Here is a 20,955-nt window from a genome sequence, read left to right on the forward strand (position 1 = left end):
ACTTTTATCAGCATCGTGCTCCCCCCGTCGAGAAGCATCGAAGGTCTTGTTGCACATCAGGTGATCCGTGTCGTCGAGCTATACACATCTAAGGTAATTTCATCGCTCTGGCATGCCTTTATCAAAAGTTATTGGCGAAAAACTATTAGATACCGTTCACGACCTGAAATGACCTCAGGGACATACAGCGGGGTTACGGGTGCAGTTTTCCGGCTCAGTGGTCATGTTTACTTGTGATTCAGTGCTTCACAGTGCTAGGAATGACACTCATCCAAAAGAGGCGTCTTTCAATTTCTACCATTGACTTTGCGACCTCTCCCATTGATAACGAGAGAGGGCGTGAAAGTGAGCTGACCTTTGGTCACCTACATCAAATATCCGAGATACAAATTTTGTACATGTTTTGTTGCCTTTGTCAATTCCTGAAAGTTTGAAAGAGATCTGTTACTCTGTGTAGCTACAACAGGCGTTACAGTCTTTACTGAGGTGAGGTCACTTGACGTGATCTGGTGACCTGACTTTGAGCGACTTTGGTCTGAAATTTTCACAACATGTGCAGACAAAATGCATGACAAAATGTGACAAAATGGTGGCGCTCAACTTTTTTTTTAGATATTTGCGAGAAACCGCAGGGGGGGGGGTGAGCCTGTGGTTTCTCGCAGATATGGTACCCAAAGAGTCGCGGAAAAGTATGGAATTTTAGTAACCATGGTTATATCACCAATGGGGTCTGGCAGGTGGGGGTAATGGCGCTAGCTGGCGCATGGGTGTAGGAGCGCCAAAAATATTGGTGAAGGATGCCACCTGAACCTTATGAAAAGGGACAGGACCGTGCCAACCAACACGCACAGTGCAAGCGGGGGGGGGGCAAATTTCGCCAACCCCTTGTTTTTCGCAGATATCTTACGCCCTTATCATCCCATTAACGTCAAATTTTCAATGCCTGCCTAAAATTGAATTGTGCATCTTGCCATGACAGCAAGATGTAAATCAGGGCCTCGGCTAAGGAATTTTGACTACTGTGGCAAATGGTCAAAGTGTGTTAACCCGCGCCCTGCTGGGAGGGGGGGGGAGGTTTTTGAACACTTCCCCCCCCCCCTGCGGTTTTTCGTGGATATCTGAAAAACGGCGGCACCTTATCATCTATCAATTTTATACATTTTGTGAAAATTTCAGACCAGGGTCCTTCAAGGTCAGGTCACCAGGTCGCTACATGTGACCTCACCTCATAAACACATCATAAAGTGTTTCAATGTATGCCATAGCTACACCAAGCGACGGATCGCTTTGAAGCTTTCAGCAATTGATAAGTGCAACAGTATGTACAAAATTCGGAATTTTCATATCGGTGACCTAAGGTCGGGTCAATTTTGCGACCTCTCTAGGTATTATAAGTCAATGGGAGAAAATTCAAAACCGTCTTTTTCGGACGAAAGTCATTCTAAACACTCTCAAACACTAAATTACAAGTAACTTTGACACACTGAACATGAAAACGGCACCCGTGACCCCTGTTTATGCCCGTAAGGTCATCTCAGGTCACGAATGGTATCTAACAGTTTTTTGCGACTAACTTTTGAAAGAGGCATGCTAGAGCGATGAAAACGCCTTATATATATATATATATATATATATATATATATATATATATATATATATATATATATATATATATATATATATATATGTTCAGCTCGACGATACAGATCCACTAATATGCAACATGACAATGTCCGGTCAAATCATGACTTTGACCAGAGGTCAAATTTTTAAGTTGAACTTTCAATGTCAAATTATAGTTCATTCGATGCGTCTTGACAAGAGGAACACGATGTCGGTAAAAGAAAGCTCGTGCAAGGCTTGAGTCAAAAGTTATTGCAGAAAAACTGTTCCCGAAAAATCTTCTATTTTGGCAGTTTTTGCCCCCTGCAGGCAAAACCGTTGACGTTAGGTCAAATCTGAGAGAATTACTCAGAAAGGGCGTTAATAGGGCTATCGAATGCGCTTTTCCGTGGCGCTGTAGCTCTATTGGTTCCCGAGCTATGCGTTGGCTTCTTGGAAACTGTCGACATTCGACCTGGAAATCGGCGAAATTTTGCCTTCAATGACCTCTGGTGTCCTGACCTTTGACCTGACCAAAAAAGCGACCGAAGTGATTTCGTCATTATTTTTGGCCCTCTTTCGAACGCCGCCTTCCGCGTATCGCTACGTGGCCCAGGAGCCGAGTTAGAAGGGGGGGGGGTGTTCAAACACCCCCCCCCCCCAGCAGGGCGTGGAAATCCAGGACCCCCAGCCGGGCGCGGGTTAAAAAAGACATTTGATCAACCGTCGAATCCAGTAGTTCTAAGCATAGGTAGGTGAAGACCCTCCCTTGCATTGTCCAAGATTGGTGAAGGATCCTTCACCAATCTGAAACTTTGGTGAAAGGTATCCTTCACCAAAGAGATACGTTGCTACACCTATGAGCTGGCGCCAAAAAAGGGGGCACGACCCCGGAGGACCTGCCGACCACTGATTTATGCTGACCGCATACAATGCAAATTAAAAGATTTTTGTCGACAGATCCGGTTGAATGAGGCACTAATGTCTAGCTTCCATATTGGTTTACCGGCTGATAACCAGCGCACGAACAAGAAATTAAACTGAGTAGGTAAATTTGAAAGGACTCCGCAAATATATACCCCCCCCCCCCCCCTCTGTTGCGGTCAGACTGCCAAAGCAATCAAGAATCTCGGCGTGCGTGCGGCCACAAGGGCGGTATCCACTCACGCTGGGTCGCTGCGGCCACAGTGACCTCCGTGCAAGACAGGCGTGCAAGGCCAACAATTGGTGCAAAAACCCACCCGGCTATTCACGACGAACCAGGAAACGTTTTTGTCCGCAAATCATGAAGGAATAAACAAGTCAAGGGTTGCAAGTCGCTTCACGGCGGCCCAGTGCGTGCGGCTCGGCTGGAAGCACAAGGTCTCGAGATAGCCGTCTTCCAGTGTCGGAGGGCGTCAGGCCGCCGCTACTTTGGCCTTGCAGCTCGCCGCCGAGCAGCCTTGATTTGCAGCTCGGGCGGGTTGTGTCCCTTCCATTCACGGGGCACAGCGGCCGGTCGTGCGCCGCGCGCCAGGTCAGCTGGATCCCGGCTGTCGAGCCGTGTCTGGCGCCGTGCCGTACCGCTCCAGCTCAGGGGCGGTGGTCGGCCTACGGTCCGGTCATGTCGTGACCCTCGACCCTCGCCCCGACCCAGCTAACGGGACCGAGAGCGGGCCACGCGGGAAAAACGCCCGCCGCCCGCCCGCTCGCCCGCGCCGGTCGGCGGTCGGCGGCGGCGGCCCGCTGGCCTACTTGCGAGGGTCGGTGCGGAGGTCGGCCGTTCCCCCGCCCGCCGCGGCCGGCCATGCTCAGCTGAGGGCTCACAAAGACGCGTCAGAGCCGCCAGATAGCTCCGAGATGGTCGCGCAGTGAGGAGCCAGAGCGGCGGCCCGCGGCGCAGCTGGCCGGCCAGGGGAGCCAGGGACGCCGGAGATGGGGCATGGGGTACGAACTCGCCATCACCAGCTCGCCGGCATACCGGCGCGGGTCTGTACCAACCAGCTGGGGCCGTCAGTGCAGGGTACGGCCGCCCCCGCCCCCGCCCCGCCCCGCCCCCGCCCCCGCCCCCGCCCGAGGACGGTGGAAACTCCCCCGGTGGCCGTACGCGGACCGGGTCGATGGCGCCCCCACCCCACCCCCACCCCCACCCCGGCCACTACGCCGTGGGTTTCCCCGTGCGTCAAACCGGGGTATCTGGGAACGTCTCACAGCCAACACACAGTGAAACGTCTTCCGAAAACAAGTCCGAAATTGGGCAACACAGCACTTACGCGCGGTGCCTTCATAGAATCTCACAAGTGAAAGGCATCTGGCGAACTCATGATGCACCGGTGAGCCGGTCGGCCGGCCGACTGCCGGTCAGGGTGGCGGTAAATTCCATTCAAACTTGGTGTCGCTGTAGGCCGATACAGCCCAGCGGGAGGCGGTGTGCCCGTCAGCCCAGCAGCCCGGATACAGGGCAGACGGACGCTCGCAGCCGTTGAAAATAGCACACGGGCTACGTCATGACTCGGACTTTGAACCCGCGCCGCCGCGGCTGCAGACTCGCCCGGGGGGGGGGGGGAGGGGGCGGACAGCCAGGACTGCAGGACGGCACCGCTCCTCAAATCAAACAGTCCTTGTGCTATCGGAGGGTGCAGCAGAGCACGGCCATCGCTCAGGTCAGCCAGTCCAACCGCGATGGCGGATCCAGAAAGACGGCGATGGGCGTGGCCAGCGAATATGTCTATCAAGAATTCCCAAAATTCGAAATTTCGCTCCATTTGGCCAGATCCATGCTACCAAATGTTTCGTGAAAGAGTTATTTAAAAGGGATTCATTCCCTATTTGCCTTTGTTTGATTCACCGAGGTATCTTCAACCTGCACTCACATCTTGCCGTCTCTGAACATCCGGTTCACACCGCTGAACCAATCCCCCTCCGCACGTCATCTCAGCAGCTCGGCTGGCCGCGTCCCTCCCCACCTGTGGTGACCCCTGACCCGCGCCGGCGAGCCAGCTGAGCGGCCGGCTGGCCCCGCCCCTTGACCTCATGACCCGGGCTGAACGAGGTTGACCCGGTCCCCGCCGCGGCTGGGGTTAACGCCCGACCGGAGCCGGCCGGACGGGTGGAAGACCCGAAGTGTTCCAGATGGGTGAGCCGGGAGACTTGTGATCCGGTGTGCGTATGTTGGGGATATTGCATAATGTAGCAGCACACAGTGCGTTTAAGGATACACATAACAGTGTAAGCCAATCGAAGAAATAAAAAGAGATCGGTATCAAATATAGGTCAATTGTAGAGATGGCGGCTCAGATGAGTTTCGAAATGTAGCTGGCACAGCTTGACAAAGGCAACTGCTGCTCTTGTAAACACGCATGATGCACATTGGGTACGTTTACAACTGTATGATATCGATACAACCGCGAGCGTGTGATTTTTTAAATGGTTAGTTGATAGTTCATAGAAACCAACATCCGGCAGGTGGGTGAAAAATACCCAACTGATATCATTATTGCTGTTCATGTCTAGTCCTCACCGGGAATGAAAAAAAAGAAGGCGCTTGTACTCTAGCATCCTGGCAATTTTGTTTCCAATGGCAGATTCCTGATGATGATGTCAGAGTCAAATACCTAGAGAGGGGTCAATGAAAATCAATTTAATGACTATTTATAATGCAAATAATTTCCGCAAGCCAATCTCGAATAAAACACCTACATCCGCAAATTCAACAAGTCAGCATCTAAGAGCTATCCAAGTTATCCCGCGGGCACAGCTTCTGAGCAGTGTGCATAACAATTCCTCGCAAGAACTCTGCACCAAAGAACAGCATCCGGCAGGGTCAACAACTGAAATAGAGCAAGCTCCGGCGATGTGGAATGTTTTCCACTGCACATACCTATACATAGACAGACCGTTTGCACTGAGTGCCCGGAGTTCTCTGCTCACCTGGGACATAGCGCGCCAGCGTCTCATCCGAATGCAGCTCCCCGGGCCTCTGGACTTTGATATAGCCCTCCATGGTCTCAGCCGAGACCGTTCTCTGTCCGCAGTCGTTCTCCGCGGTCCACATGAACTGTGCGCGCTGCTGGCCGGCCGGTGACCGCTGGCGGTCGGCCACTCGCTCGGCCGGTCGGGTTCACTGTCCGCCGCTCGGCGCCGGCACTGGGTCACTGAGCAGGTGCGATCGCTCGCCGCCGCCGCGCCGCCGCAGCCCTCCGCGCGCCGCGCTCACAGCAGAAGTGGGCCAGCCGCGCGGCCGGCCGCCGCCGCCGCCGCCGAGCCGAGATGTGACGTCATAAGGTCACTGGCGTGACGTCACGGCGACCGACACCGGGCCGATCCCGACCTGCCCCACGCACCAACTTTCCCGTGAGCGTCGATGTCGGCGGCAGTTGGTGGCAGTCGGGCGGGAGCGGGGGCGGGGGCGGCCGTGTCGGTGGCAGGTCACGGGCGGGGGCGGGGGCGGGGGCGGCCGGTCATGCGGTCCGCACTCCGCGGTATGCTGGATAAAAATAAGCCACGGTCGGTGACGGGCGTGCTGCGGCGCGCCGTCGGCATCCGGCGAACATCTGTGCCCATCTGAGGTCGGCGTGCACACACAGCCCTGAGGCCAGCCCCCGCTCTGAATCCTGCACCTCGCACCGGCGACCCTGAGAGCTCAACATTACTCAGCGGCTGGCGGCACGGGGTCGGCGCACCGGCGGGATTCTTGGGATGAATCCCAGTTCTCTGCTGCGCGGCGCGGCCATCAGATCGGACTGCTGGTTTGGCACGGCTCTAAGGCCACTGTGCAGAGAGGAGCAGCTGCGGCGCTGGCCGGCTGGCCCCGCTCCAGGCGCCGGTCATCCAGAGCTCTGGAGCTGGCACGTCGGCACTCACCAGCTGCCCGACCAGCTGCCCTCAGCCCCTCTCCCCCCCCCCCTCCAGCCACGTCACCCACCAGCCCTGTCACCGGTGACACCAGCAAGTCAATGGAGCTGCTGGGGGGTGTAGAAAATGTTCTGAACGTCACTGCGACAGTGCACTACTGAGACCAGACGCAGTGGTCCTCACGACTAGCCGGGTAAACCCAGGGGCAGTACGGGTAACAGCGGCTTCGGACCGTGACATAAGCCAGAGGTCTACACTCTATCCGTGGTAATGGCTGCGGCTACCAGTGACAGCCATGGACACTTATCATTTCGACCACCGTCACTAGCCGAGCCGGTTAACTTAATTCAATTATTTTATCAAAAAGAAAGTCACTACTTGAGATGAAACGGACATTGACATTGGCCGGACAACGTGTGCCTTACGTTACGGTACAATTCGCGACATGTGCGGATACGGTTAATCCATACTTGACCTAAAACGAAAAGAACGATGAAACATAAAAATATAAGCCGTTGGGTCACGGTAAATTCGACCAATTCCCAAACAAAGCCTTACCACCAACAAAAAGGGCAAAAGTATCCAAGCAAACGGGTAGATGCCTTGGGCGTGAAATCTTCTTCGATAACGGAAGCACTGTTCAAATTAGCATCTTAATAAGTAAAAATATAAGAAGTGTTATAGGTTAGAAAATTTACATTTACAACAAATACATTTACACTTACAAATTTGCATTTACAACATTAAATCAGATACTCCTAGCTCAATGTTCCAAAGATTTTTCGACCAAAAACAATCAAATATCAGAAAATAAACGTTCCCTTCGTGAGAAAGTGAAAATGTTTCTTCAATTACAAATCACTATGAGCTGTACGATTCTCCGAATTTACTACATGCCCATCTGCCGCTCGTGTTGTGAGGGCCACCCGACAAAAGGAAAGCTGCAGGTAATCGGTAAAGAATACACAGCAGTCGTGCAGTCGCTGCTCCAATGTGACCGCTCGCAGTGAAAGCTGCAGCTGCTGGTATCTCTCGGTTCAACGACCGGGCGGTGAACACGGCTCTTCCGTGCCCGGCCATGGAATGCCACCTTCAGACAGAGCCACAACGCAAATATTCGGCAGATTAGCAACCGCAACAGCAAGGTGCGAACCAGAAACGAAACGGATGGTGCACAGTTTTGTCTCGATAATTTGTAGTTTGGGTGAAAGATGATCATAAAGCTCTCGACGGCAAGTTATTTGCAAACTGTTGTTTTAAATCACTTTCGCCAGTCGCAATGAAGAGCTGTAGCGATTTGTTGTTTGCGGTAAATAAATCCTCAATGGTACTAGTATCATACTTTCACAGCTGAATTTATCCCACGCAGTTCTTCAGAATCCAGAGAAACCTTCAGCAATTAATTTACTACCGGTACGCCTATATGTTGCAACAAACACATGCACGTATACGTGCATCTGTTTGCATCTGAATCGTATACGTGCGATTCAGATGAATACTATAGTATTCATCTGAATCGCACACCCATCTACGAGAAGCGGTAGAATTGCGCCACCAGGCCATGCCCAGCCCGGTCGGTGGCACCGTCACCCGCACCTTCCGAGAAAGCGGCCCGGCTGCGTCATCCGCCGCGCACGATGACGCGGTTTCACTTTCGGTGGCGCGCCGAGGTCCGGTAGCGGTCGACGGCGGCGGCGGCGGCGGCGCGACGGAAGCGGTAGAGAAGGTCGGGACCTGGCCTCGACCGACGGAAAGGCAGTCTTGCTGCAGAGATCAACGTCCAGAAGTACAGAGAGGGAAGCAGGGCGGGTTCTGTCAATTCACCCTCTCACCGCACACAGAAGAGGAAGGGGAGGGGCGAGGGTGGCCCCCGAAGGAAGGGAGGGGATAGCAGCAGGGGTGGGTGGTCCGCGGGACGCACAGATGGCGACCCAGTCTGTCCTGAAGTCAGCGACGTCCCTGTTATAAACATAACTGGTGTTGGGTGTTCACTAGTTGGATTTGTTGTTGAGACACAGAATGAAGGTCTCGTCCTAAATTTGGGGCCCTTTGTTTGGTCGGCATGGTCATATTTAGACAAAGAAATTTGTGTTGGACTGAAGTCCGGATGTAAATTGTCTTCTGAAAACATGGATCATAATTTATGCCATACCATAAGATGTCATTCTTAGGTACATCTTAGTTTTGGCATATTGCAAGCAAAAATACGAGACGGAAAGTGGCATGTACGTACCTAGGTAGCTTGCGCAAAAATAATTTTGCGACAATACTTTTGATCCGATGGTACAGGCTGAATTAAATAGTTTGTATGCAATCATGGCGATTAATCGTAAAAGACGAGCATAACTAAAAATGCTCAACAGTAAAAGTAGATGCATTTAAAGGACGATAGGCAGGTAAAGTGATACGTTTACGGTTCATTCGCGGAATGCTGTCCGAGTGCAATTCACGGTCGAGAGCCCTTCTCTAACTCTCGGAACCTAAGTCGGAATTAGGTATGGTACCAGGTAGGTACACAGTTCTTGTCGCCTGTGCTTTTTCCCGAAACGGAAGATGGGAGTTGGGACCGAGCTTTTATGGAAAATTCACAGCGAGGGCCATCTTCGCTGTTTTATTTTGTTTTCATTGATAAAAATATCAAATAACTGTTGGTCTTGTCAAGAAAACAAAACATCTAAAAGCGAGCATGGTATATAAAACCAATAATATGGTTTTATAACTGTAGCATGTCAGGTAAACTATTCCCTTGTTACACATATGTACCATATTGTCTCGCGATTTCAATGGGAGGTTTCGACACGCAATAATAAATCTCGAGTTGATAAAACGTCTTCTTCAGTTGATGGCATCAGTTGTTGCAGCACACTTCAATGTTACCGCCACATGTGTCTCAACGAGCCGGAAGTTGACATTAACTGCGCCACAATCGCCGTGCAATAGTCCGATAACGCATTATCATTTCGTCCATACGAAGGAATGTCTCGGAATCCTGGTCAGCTCTGAAGAGAGCAAACATCACGAGCTGTGGGAAATCCCATGCCGTGCAGCCAGTCGCTGAAACCACTACCGGTGTATGATCGCAGGATCACAGCCAAAAACCGTGTAAACCGCGCTCGGTCCGTGTCCCTGCAGCCGGTTGAACGACCCGGCTCCATCTGTCAGTGCCCGAAACATCACACCTCCTCCACAACAGAGGGGCCCGTCACACCGCACTCCCCGTCACCAAACCCCATTGACTACCCCCGAGATCACTTCCGCACCGCACACACCCCGCCCCTGCCCCGTGGCCGGCGTCAACATAACGGAACCGGAACCGGCGAGGCCGGTCACTCACCTCGCTCCGGGCCGTTGACACTGGTCGACTGGGCCGGGCCGCCGCCGGCCGGGCCGCGGCCGTTCATTGCAGCGCCGCCGCACGCACCCGGTCACTCGCAGCACGCACTGCACCACGCACCGGCGCCGCCTTTTTCAGCGTGTCATGCGAGTGTGTGGCCGACCAGTGGCAGCCGCCCGGCCCGGTCGCACACTGGCGGCGCGCGGGTCAACAACCGGAGCGCCGCGAGGGGAGCGGCCGCGCTCCTCCCTCCCCGCACAGCCGCTAGAGCGGCCGCATCGAGCATCGACAAAGCCCGGCCAGCCGACGAAACACCCACAATATTGAGGTCACTACGCTGCAAATAGTGCAAGGGTGGCATTTGTGTGGCTAGGGTGTACTATTGTATCGCTGTCAAGTATTTATGCGCCACTGTTCCGTTCACGGTGACCGCCGGGCTTCTGGGTTCGATATCCTGCAGCTCTAGTGCGTACCCAACACTCCGGGCGCTGCGTGAGCGCATCTAAATGCGGAAGTCTTGCGTCAGCTGACGAGGACGTGTGTGTGTGTGTGAATGGATATTGATGCGGGCCGCAGAGTAAGGGGAGAGCGGTGAGGGACGCGTCCCTGGGGCCATGAGGTCCAACGGGGCGATGAGTGACAAGCGGCGTCTTTTACAGAGGGGTCCGGCGAACAAATGGGGCACGCGTTACACTGGTTCAGCTCAAGCGGACGTGCGGAGCGGGTTTTTGACCGTCCCTCCTCGCCGGTACATCGGGAGAGCATTTCGGTACAACTCCGACCCCAGGCAGCGCTGACAGGAGATTCATCTCGGCGGGCGGCAGCGCGTCCGTTTTGGGCGCGACCCGGGCTTCCGGGGGTCAGCGCTCAGCCGGCGGGGTCGCCGGCCGCCGCGGGCGCCCCAGCGCCACCTGTGCGCCCCCCCCCCCCTCCTACCCGGCGCCCGCGGGCAGGTAGCGAGCACGCCATGGGCGGCGGTCAACGCTCCTGCACGCGGGTCGTCGACCGCGACGGCAGCCCGTCGGCGGCGGCGGGGGTGGCCGGCCATCGACCGGCTGAGACGGCCGGGCGCGCCAGAAGGGGTGACGCGCGCGTAACGGGCCCATCGACCCGCTGGCTGCGCACGCATGTGCGTGCGGCGGCGCGCCGCGCCGGGGCGGGGCAGCATAACGGGATCAGCGAACGGCCTCGGCGCCCGGTGCACCGGGCGCCGAGGCCGTTCGGCCCTGGCCACCGCGGTGGCCAGGGCCGCGGCGCGGAGGGACGGGGAGGGGCAGGGTGGGACTGGGCAGTGGGGGGGGGGGGGGGGGGGCGGGCGGATGCTGTACCAGATAGATGAAGGCGTAAACACGCCGGATGTAGACCGCTGACGAACAGATACGGCGAGTAACAGTTCGAAACAGATCACAGCGCGATTCGGTCGGGGTGGGAGAAAACGAACAAGTTATCCTATGTTCTGCTCGCACCAACGTATGTACTCAAATTACGTCATTAAGCTCAAAAGCCAAACATAGCAGAGGCAACGCGCTAAGGCCCCGGAAATTAGCTCAATGAAGGGCAAGTTGCGCGAATTATGAAGCTACTTATCTTATATAAGAATACCAAAGATAGCCTGAACGCTCATTTTCCAGCGATTTGACAAGGCTTTGACGAAAACGGGAGAAAATGAGCCCCGAAACTCACCCATCGTTCCACTCTCTTCCGAGTGATAATGTTACAGATATCACAGTATCGACATCTGAGAAGCGTTTTATCTATAACAATAATGAACAATTAATATCGATAATAAGCAGTTGGTGCCCTTTTGTGGGAGGATCATTACGGAATAAAATCAACGCCTCCGTGCGCTCGATAACTTGTATCTGACCAAGGCCGTATCTGACGATGGTATAGCTATATCAACTAACCATATTGCTCGTATTTACATACATAGTGAAGTAAATTGATATACTTTAGAAAGCTTCGTAAAGAAAGCTGCAACTAGAAAATTGACAAAACCTGAGAAAATCGATTTTTCTCAAATAATGAATAAATGCCTCTTAACGAAACAAAGAAGGGGAAAACTAGCAGAAAAAGACAAATTAAAAACAGTTAACTCACCTTTATGATGCCGTATTTAAAGATGCGCCAATGAGCTACTCTGCAGACTAGAGAGGAGCGGAGCCGCCCCTCTCAGAGGCCATCACCGGGCTTCTCGCCCTCTTTCCGCCACCCTTTTCAAGTGACGCGCAAATTGGACAGCTCCTTGAAACGCCGGATGGCAACAGCTGTTTGGCTGAGTTTTTGCAAGGAGCGCGTGCGGCCTATGCGGTAGGTGCGCTGTGCCCATTCTATCAATCATAGCTCACGCGCATGTTGTTCCGAGTGTGGGTGAGCCAGCGCCCGTCTCCCCCGAGTCGACAATCGGGCACCCCAGACGAGGAACTGACGTGACATCACAAAAACGTCTCGCCGGTCGGGCGACCCGTCTCTCTGAGCGGGAGGGGGGGGCTGTCGTACAGCCGGGAGTTCGCCCGACACGGTAAACAGGTCACACCGATCGGGTGTTCTACCAGGCCGATCAGATAGCTCCGGCCAGTTTTGGGTCATTGCAGATCTATGCAGGGAGGAGGACAGCGCTCACTTGGCTACTGATCCTATAACCTCAGTGTTCCCACCTGCACCAGGTGTCGACGTGTGCCACTGCACCATAAAACTGCATACACTCGATCTGCTGTGCATGGATTGTGCACACTGGACGGCCGGCAGCTGAGAGAACGTCTGTTCATAGCAGGGGGATGGCTTATACATATATTCAGCGACTTCCATAAGCGGATCCTGAAAGGCAGTCCACTTACTTCGGGACATATTTTCATTGAATTTATCTTAATCTAATGATTTAATGTTTGTTCGACTTAAAATAACTAGGCACCAAATATTTTTGAGCAGCCTTCTGTCGGCAATATCTCAGTTCATCATAGGAAATATACCAAAGATGACTGCAAAAACAATTGTTTGAAACTATACGCCGAGCTTAAGCTGGCATTTTCCCATCCGGACACCCTGTCGTCAGCGACAACCGCCGCCTACGATCGAACGTCACTGACGCCATACGTCCGCCACATGCCCCTGACGCACTGCACAGTGACTGGCGTATGTAGCCGTGTGCAGTGTGCAGGAATACATACACACGCCACCAGCCGCTGCCCCTGCTTGCAGTAGCAACAGAACAGCCGCAGCCGCAGCAGCAGCCGGGATAGAGTACACACTGTGGCGCTCGGGCTCCTGGCACCAGCGAGTCATTGACCCTCAGTTGCATCATTCGATAGGCGTGCACAGTTGCACAATGCACAGGGCCCTGCTGCCCCTGACGGCAAGGCCACCGGCGACCACGTCACCGCACGCTACGGTAGAGCATCTGACGGGTTACAACTCACGGGGACAGTGGGCAATAATTTGTGGATGAGCAGCACATTTTTGCGACATCGTTAGGGTTATGGGTTTCGCCGTTATCGGCGTCGATTTTCGCTAATGAATTCGACCATGAGCGTTTGACAGTAAGTGGCGTGTGGAGTGGTCTTAATTGCGGAAAAAAATTCCCGCCACGTGTGTAGCATATTCCCAGTTCGCCCCATTTACAGCGCGTGCCCCCATAAAACATGGCTTATTTGAAACTATCAGGGGTCGCGGCGGCGAGGGGAGGCTTTTTAGCGGACAGGGGTGCGGGCTAACGTCGAAAATCCCCCGAGCGACATGGAGGGCACGATTGTTTGGGCGGCCGTGCCAGTCATCGAGCAAATCGACCGCGAGGGGAGAGGTCACCTCTCCATCAACGTCACCGTTCTCCTCGAGTCGGGGCGGCGCGCACGAGCGCGAGCCTTAAACAGAACGCACTCAAAACTTTTTTACTACCACCTGGAGGGTTCATTTTCATCAAACCAGCAAGATAAGAGTATATTGAAAGGGTAACTCTTTGCTACCATTATGTGCATGGTAACGGTACGTGGTTAATATGAACTTATTCGCCAGCGAAGAGTATTATTACCATGTAAATATAAATATTACTCTCGCGATCCAGAACATCACAAAAACTCTTTCCTTCTGGGTATCGTGACTCGTGTACAGATAGTCGTTTCATGCGTGGATCTTGTTTACCCTCGTGAAGATGATATTTGAAATGGAATCACTCAGCCAATCAGAAACGAGATCGGCCGTTTGCGGTTTGAAGGCCGCGCGCATCTGTCAGTTTTCGGCCGTTGGTCTCCGAGAGAGGGTGTGAGCAGTGTCGGTGCCGCGCGGCGTGGCCGTTGGTGATTGTGCTTGTGTGCTGTTCATCGCCTATAGAGCCTCTGTGGACATTTTATTGTAAGTACCGATGTGATAGAGCATTGCATGCCGTTGAGTAGTGCTAATTTGACCTGGTTAACAGGACCCCGTGCACGGCCACGTGGCCTAGGTTGTGAGTACGTACATTAATTTTGTTGTGATGCTACAAGTTTATGCATTTTGTTGGTGACTTTGAAAAAGCCTTGCACTGTAGTGATCCAGTCTCATTATCTCACGCAGACGGGCGACTGCACCCAGGAACGCCGTCGCTCTCTTCAAATATTGTGCGCTGTGCCTTATCCAATATGAGGGCGCTGAATGTCTTGTTATATTCACATTCAAAGTGCATTCAAGTTGTATCGTGGTGTTTATTTACCGCTTGTGCATTGCTGAACGCTTCGTATAAATTCGTATGCATAAGTGAAGAGTCTCACAATGTTCATGGCTGGTGTGCCCCTCGTATTGTTTGTACGGAAGCCAAATATACATTGTTGCTCTTGAAGCATGTTTTTTTAGTTGGTGAGCTCCGGTTAACAGAAGCTTCGTGAAGCTTCTGAAGCAAGCGTCTGTGAGTCTGTTACCATCCTCTGGGGGGGTTTACACTAAAGGAAAGAGTAAACATTACCATGTGACAAAGGGTAGGCCAGAAGAATATACTCTCTGTAGGAGGGTAAAGCACAGAGTAGATGATGCGTTACTCCCTAGAAAAGGCTTCCGTTTAAGATTTACCCTTTCAAAGAGTGTAACCCAAAAAATGTTACACTCTAGACAAGAGTAAATCAAAAGAGTTTACCATTCAGAAGATGGTAAAAAACGTCTGTGTGTCATGTTACCCCTCCCTGGCGAGTTTACTCTTCATGAAAGAGTAAAATTTACCATCTGGAAGGTGGTAAAAAACGTCTGTGTGTCAAGCTACCATGCTATGGCGGGTTTACCCTTCAGGAAATGGTAAAAAAGTTTTCAGTGCGAGCCGAGCCGCGTATGCAAATGCGTCAGCGCCGCCATTCGGGGGCGCGGCCGCCGGGGGACGAAAATAATAAATGAGGAAGTGATCTAAGCGCGTTCGATCCGACTGGTAGCACTCAAATTACGTCAGTTGTGTCCATGTGCTGAATACGCACAGCAGAATCAATACTACGGGGAGAACTGCAGGGCCGAGGACAGGCGGTACAGGACAGAAACTATCGACTATACGCCGTCGACAGAGATAAATCCATCAATACCGAATGAGAGCAAATACTGACAGCGAGGCATTAACGGAACGATGTCGGCCCCTCTCATGCGTCGGCAAAACGCACCATCATGTAGTTAATATTTGGGGGAAGTAGCTGTGGGCAGCTCAGCGGGCACGCGCCCTGTTCCACAGCACGTGTCGAGGTGCACCCGTGCAGAAGATTGCTGGGAGCGCGGCCCGGTGTCCCTCACTGGGCCATTATTCATGGCAGCCTTCGGTTTCACACACTGATCACCCGCGGTCATCTGACCATCGCTCCGCATCATCGGGGTCCGGATACCATCCGCAACGGAGGTCGGAACAGTCGCTACTCGCTCACCGGATTCGAGCGACTTAATTTCAAACAAACTTTCAACAGACAGCGTATCGGCCAGATACGATGACGTCAATAATTTTGAAACTCTGGAGCGAAAACGTCAGGTGTTTCAAACTTCCCAGCTACATCAGCCTGCGCAAATTTGCTCACGCAGAGCCACTTGGATTTTGAGGGCATCGCCCTCGGCGCGAGGTTAGGGTGCCCCATTGGGGTCACGCCACGCACCCACTATCGGTCGGACGCGCCAATGTGCACACCGATAGCGCACGCAGCGCCACGCACACGCGCAGGGCTCTCATTCGCTGCGAACTGGGACACGATTGACTGGTGGGTGCCGGCCTTCCGGACGGCGATACTGCGGTCACTGCCCCCCACCGGCGCCCCCCCCCCCCACCCGTCCGCCCCGGGCCTCCAGACTGGGTGTGTGTGGGGGGGGGGGGGCGGGCTTGTGGGTGTGTCGCGCCAGATCGATTGTGTACATAGCGGGCCGCCAGCCCTTGGAAGGGGGAGGTTAATGAACAACACGGGGCAGTCGTGGGGGTGTCACTCGGCGGACTTCCAGGTCATGTACGGAAGGCACGCCGTGGCAGGCTATAGTGGTTTGATGACCGTTTCGCCGAAATACGACCGGAAATGTCATTCGTGACCTGTTTCAGGGCATATGCTCCACCGGCGGTCACCCAGTGCACAGTTACTCATCCATTCAGCTCTTGAGGATTCAGAGGATTCACGTAGATCCACAGCGTCGAACAGCCTAATGGCGTACAGCTATATTTAGTTTTCGCATAAAAGTTCATAAGGCAGTAGGCACAAAGTATTGAGCTGCTGGTGAGAGGCATGTTCCAATATGTGATGGGTTCAGGCTGCAGGGAGTAACTCTGTGGTGATTGAGGTACTGCCTGCTACTAGAGCATGCTGCATGCCGGCGAGAGAAGCAGCCTCGTACACAATTCACGAGGCCGAAGATCGTAAACACCACCCGGGCGATGAGTCACCGGCGCTCCGCTGCAGCCGCGGCCTCCCCGAGGACAGCAGCCGCGGCCTCCTCGAGGACAGCAGCCGTGGCCTCCCGAGGACAGCAGCCGTGGCCTCCTCGAGGACAGGGCCACAGCGCGATGGAGACGGCGCACGCACACGCGTGGGGCTGCCCCTCCCCTCCCGGCCTCCCCCGCCGGGGAGGAGGAAGCTCCTCTGCGCTGGGGGAGCTCCTGGAGCGGAAGGCCGCGACTCGACCGCGGCCGGCCGCCGGCAGAAGGGGTGCGCCGCGAATCAATGCAGCCAGAGGCGGCCGCGCGGCCCGGGCCGACCCTAAACCCCGCCCGGAAGTGCGAGCGGCGCGCGGCGCGCTATTGATCGCAGTGGGACAGGTCGTTGCTCCCAGCTGCTCCCCACCACGGCCGGGCAGCAAGCAGCAGAGGTCGGGTCGCCGCGCCGCCGCCGGCACCCTCGGCCGGCAGTGGCGGATTGCGGTCAGCGATGGCGGCGGCGGCGGCGACTGCGAGGGGTTCCCGGAACATGAGGGCGGTGTGTGAGGGGCGACCTGGCTGCCCAGGTGGGGGACGGGTCGAATGTAGGCCAGACAGGCCGATGGCCCGACCCGTGCCGCCCCCGGCGCGCACCGTTCATGGAACGTCCGGTCGAACGGTGCCGCCGCTGTTATGCCCAGCAGGAAACTCCGCCCATTGAAAAGGCCACGGGCCGGGCCCAATCAGGGTAAAGGTGTCCGAGCGGGACCTCAGGGAAGCTCCGAATGGATGTTGCTTCTAAAGAAAGCACTCTTTGGGTGTCCCAGGCCATGATGCACGCCACTGTAGTAGACGAGTGACGACGTCGGTGGATTTTCTGCGTTGCTCCTCCATCATATAACGCACGATTGACCAGCATGAAACGTTTCATGCGGATCGGAAACTTCATAATCGAAAACAACCCCATGACCTTCTGAGCCATTGCACAATCGGCTGCAGTTGAAATTACCCACCGAACATTTTCAGGCATTGCAGACAATGGCATGCTTCATTCTGTCCGCACATTTTCTAAACGTTCCAATTCAATAACAAGTTATCACAATGTGCGACTTACATTGACGATAAAAATACTAGAAACCAACCATAGCCGCATACCATGTCGAAACTGGAAACCCATCTTTCCTGCTTCATCCGACCGGAACATTTGCACCGCATATCGCCATCCCGTCCAGTCATTAGACAAAGCCGGACGTTCAGGGTGACAATAGGATTAATCGCCGGGTCGATCGGCAGCCGCGCCTGATCCCATCAGACTGCTAAGCGATGACTCGCTAATCCCGGCGGGTAGACAGCAGGACAGAGAGGAAACGCTGCGTCCCCGGACACCCCGGCCAGGGGAGCCTTATTGGCTTACAGACGTCTGACCGCCCCATGTAGAGCGTTCAACAGTTGACAGCTCCCCTCGCGGAAACGCGGCCGAAATGTCCCGGCAACTGAGGCAGTTACAACTGCCGACAGATCCAGGGTAAACGCTGAGAATGCGCAGACGGACGCGGGTGAGAAAGCTCAGTCATGTAGGTACTTCATTGTACTCGAACTAAAATGATCCCAATTTTGACGTGACCTAAAAACCGATGTCTATTTTTGCATTTGAAACAGACAAGACCCTAGTTGTGCTGAGTCACGCTACCATAACCTACTCCCTATGTCAAAAGATTAAAATTGCACGCTGCTAATTAAAATACTGCCCCACCATGACGGTTTTTCACCCCATTAATCAACGCCATAATTTCCACCTAATAAACCGCACGCATTCGACGCCATCTTGGATTTCTTCCTCACTTCCTCCCCTCCCCTCCACCCTTCCCGCTCGCTCCCCTCCGCCACGCACACCCTCGCAGGCCGGCTGACATCTCTGCCAGCCCACCCTCCTGCGTGCGGAACAAACAAATGCCGAGCGCGCGGGGCGCCTAACGGTTCACCCGGCCGTCGTGGGAAGGCAGGCCGCGCGCCGCCGGCGCCGGCAGGACGGGGTCGGCCCACAGGCCGGGTCTCGGTCTGCCGCACGTTCCCCTGCCGAGGAGCGGCTGTCGGCGCGCAGGGCCGTGCAGGCCGACCTTGCTGCCAGTCAGTCTGCGGCGCGCCGGTCAGTTTCGTGATAAACAGGTAGGCCTGGCGTGCGTCGCAGACCACTTCCTCGTGTCCATCATGCAGGGGCAGTATTGTTATGCTGCGAGCCGGCGCGGCGGCGCACTGGCGGCGGCCCTGGCCGCCGGCGGTCCAAGGTCCGAGAGCCGCCGCGCCGAGGCCTGGAGAGCCAGCGGCCCCGGCGGCTCGAGTGGGGCCGTTCTCGACCGCTCGCCTCCGCACGCATGTGCGTGAGAGAGGCAGGAGTGAGCAAACAGGCGCGACAGCGGTACTGAGGCGAAACTGGGTCGCAGCCTTGCGACAGCGATGGCCGCGCCGCATGGCGCCGGGCGAGGCACGTGACTGTCACGAGGGCGGGCTCCTGGTCCTCACAAACTCACGCTGAAAGTCGATCGACCGCGAGCACGCACACGCGCAGGACACGCGCTTTAGGTCACGCAAGCTGGAAGCAGACGTAGCTCCGAGTCAGTGAAAACTACGGCACTAGACTCTGATGTAACGGCGTTCTGACCATGGGATGAAGGCTGAAATGGACAGCAGATCCGGCACGGAACACCGGATATCACCCAGATTGCCGGTTTCAGGACGTCCCAGCCCTTCTCCGCCACACAGACATGGCCTGAAGGATAGCCCGGTTGCGAAACGGCGCTGGAATGTCGTGGAACAACGGGTGTCCCTCTGGCTAAACGGGGTCAGTTTTTATTGAGGATGCAATGACGTAGGGTGAAAGGGAACTCAAACACGTACACGTGGGAACAGACTTCTTTCCAGAGAAACTCAGCGACCGGTGCATTTTTATCAACGGTAAATTTTCTATCGGACGGCTAAATCCACCCCTTCCCAAAATCTCGCGTTGCCGCTTTGAAGAAACGTCAAAAGCCTAGACGACCACACAAATAATTCTTGAAAGCTTTCCGGTTTTAGGATGTCGGCAAGGGCATCGCTAAACCTGCTATTGATGGCCAAAGCCTTCTCCCCTTTCGGGAGCACATTCTAATGGAAATGCACTTAGGAAGGGTTGAAACTCCCAACACTGCTCCAAGCCTGGAGGAAGACATTTTTTTCGGAGACGGCGTCCAGTGACGTCTATTCGCCAGCATTCCTTCCCAGTCGCTTCCCCTGACTCGTCGTATCGCATTGTAACCGTTCTTACACAATAGCGAATGACCGTGCTACAGTTTGGATCAGACAATGACGAGACGAGCTGTCTGTTGGCGTCAGAATTAAATCAAGAAGTACAGTTAGTTAGGTACCGAATTCTAATGGCGGCGAACACAGTCTATGATCACAGTTTCGGACATGCTAGCAAGGAGCTTAGGTAATAATGCGATCGGCAGACTTTCCAGGCGATTACAGCGTAAATATTTCTTGAACGAAAAGGAACAAAGATGCGTGCAATTATAAACTTCTGGAAAGAAGTCTGTTTAGAAGTACATTATTTAATGCTTACGTTGTTGTATGTGCAATGTGCATTTCCAATCTCGCACATATAATTACTGAAAATGATTTATCAACAATTATTATAAAAATCAAACATATTAATGCTTCACTACATGCAAATAACCTTTCATACAAATGCAAGGTATCACCCGAAGCACTCGACGGTTCCGCTATCGGTGACCGTTATTCATCCATTGGGGGTTCAGAAGTGCAGGAGCGGCCCCGGTGCTGACGACCTGACGGGGTCAGAGTCCGCCCCTGACGGCTGGTCCCGTGTACTCTGAGCTCGCGGCTCTGAAGTACCGGCGTGCTCTCGACCGCGTTTGGTGTAGTAGCCGTTCGGTCTACATACGGTGGGGCGTCCGAGTGTCAATGGGATGACGAGGGACATCACAACAGCCTACTGATATTGGCGAATAACGAGGTTCATGGCAGCTTACAAGTGCAAAAAAAAAATGCTGTAAGTACAGCAATAGACAACTCTTCGACTATTTTACCTACTGACTCGTTCAACGCATCTACAGCTGGAGATCTTCCGTTTCAAAGTAATCACGCTTACAATAATGAAAATCTTATGCATTGTCGCCATACAACAGATATCACCGTACAGTGCATAATGTCACGGGAATCACGGTGAGGTGTCACGCGTGTCACTGCAAGGCGTCACGACAGGTGACCAGCCAGCCAGGTGTCGATGGCAGCTGGAGCGCAGTTCGGGATGACACGACACCCCAGCCGCCCGCACCGGGTCCAGGGCCGGCAGTGAGGTCTGCCGTAT

At 54.2% G+C, this 20,955-nt stretch overlaps 1 protein-coding gene across 3 annotated transcripts in view; it reads right to left on the reverse strand.

Annotated features, from left to right (window-relative positions):
* LOC122377511 (hormone receptor 4-like) overlaps positions 1-20,955 on the reverse strand; it is a 92,993-nt gene that overhangs the window by 37,825 nt on the left and 34,213 nt on the right. The window contains exon 1 of one of the 3 annotated variants that reach the window (XM_043357598.1): positions 5,512-5,786. The exons of the other annotated variants lie outside the window; for them this stretch is intronic. Coding sequence (XP_043213533.1) covers positions 5,512-5,635 — 124 coding nt within the window. The 5' untranslated portion in view covers positions 5,636-5,786. Of the gene's footprint in view, positions 1-5,511; positions 5,787-20,955 lie in introns of those variants that run through there. 3 annotated transcript variants of the gene reach the window in all.

The sequence above is a fragment of the Amphibalanus amphitrite genome, unplaced genomic scaffold, assembly GCF_019059575.1.
Source record: "Amphibalanus amphitrite isolate SeventyFive unplaced genomic scaffold, NRLGWU_Aamphi_draft 000046F_arrow, whole genome shotgun sequence".
In the NCBI taxonomy this organism is placed as follows: Eukaryota; Metazoa; Arthropoda; class Thecostraca; order Balanomorpha; family Balanidae; genus Amphibalanus; species Amphibalanus amphitrite.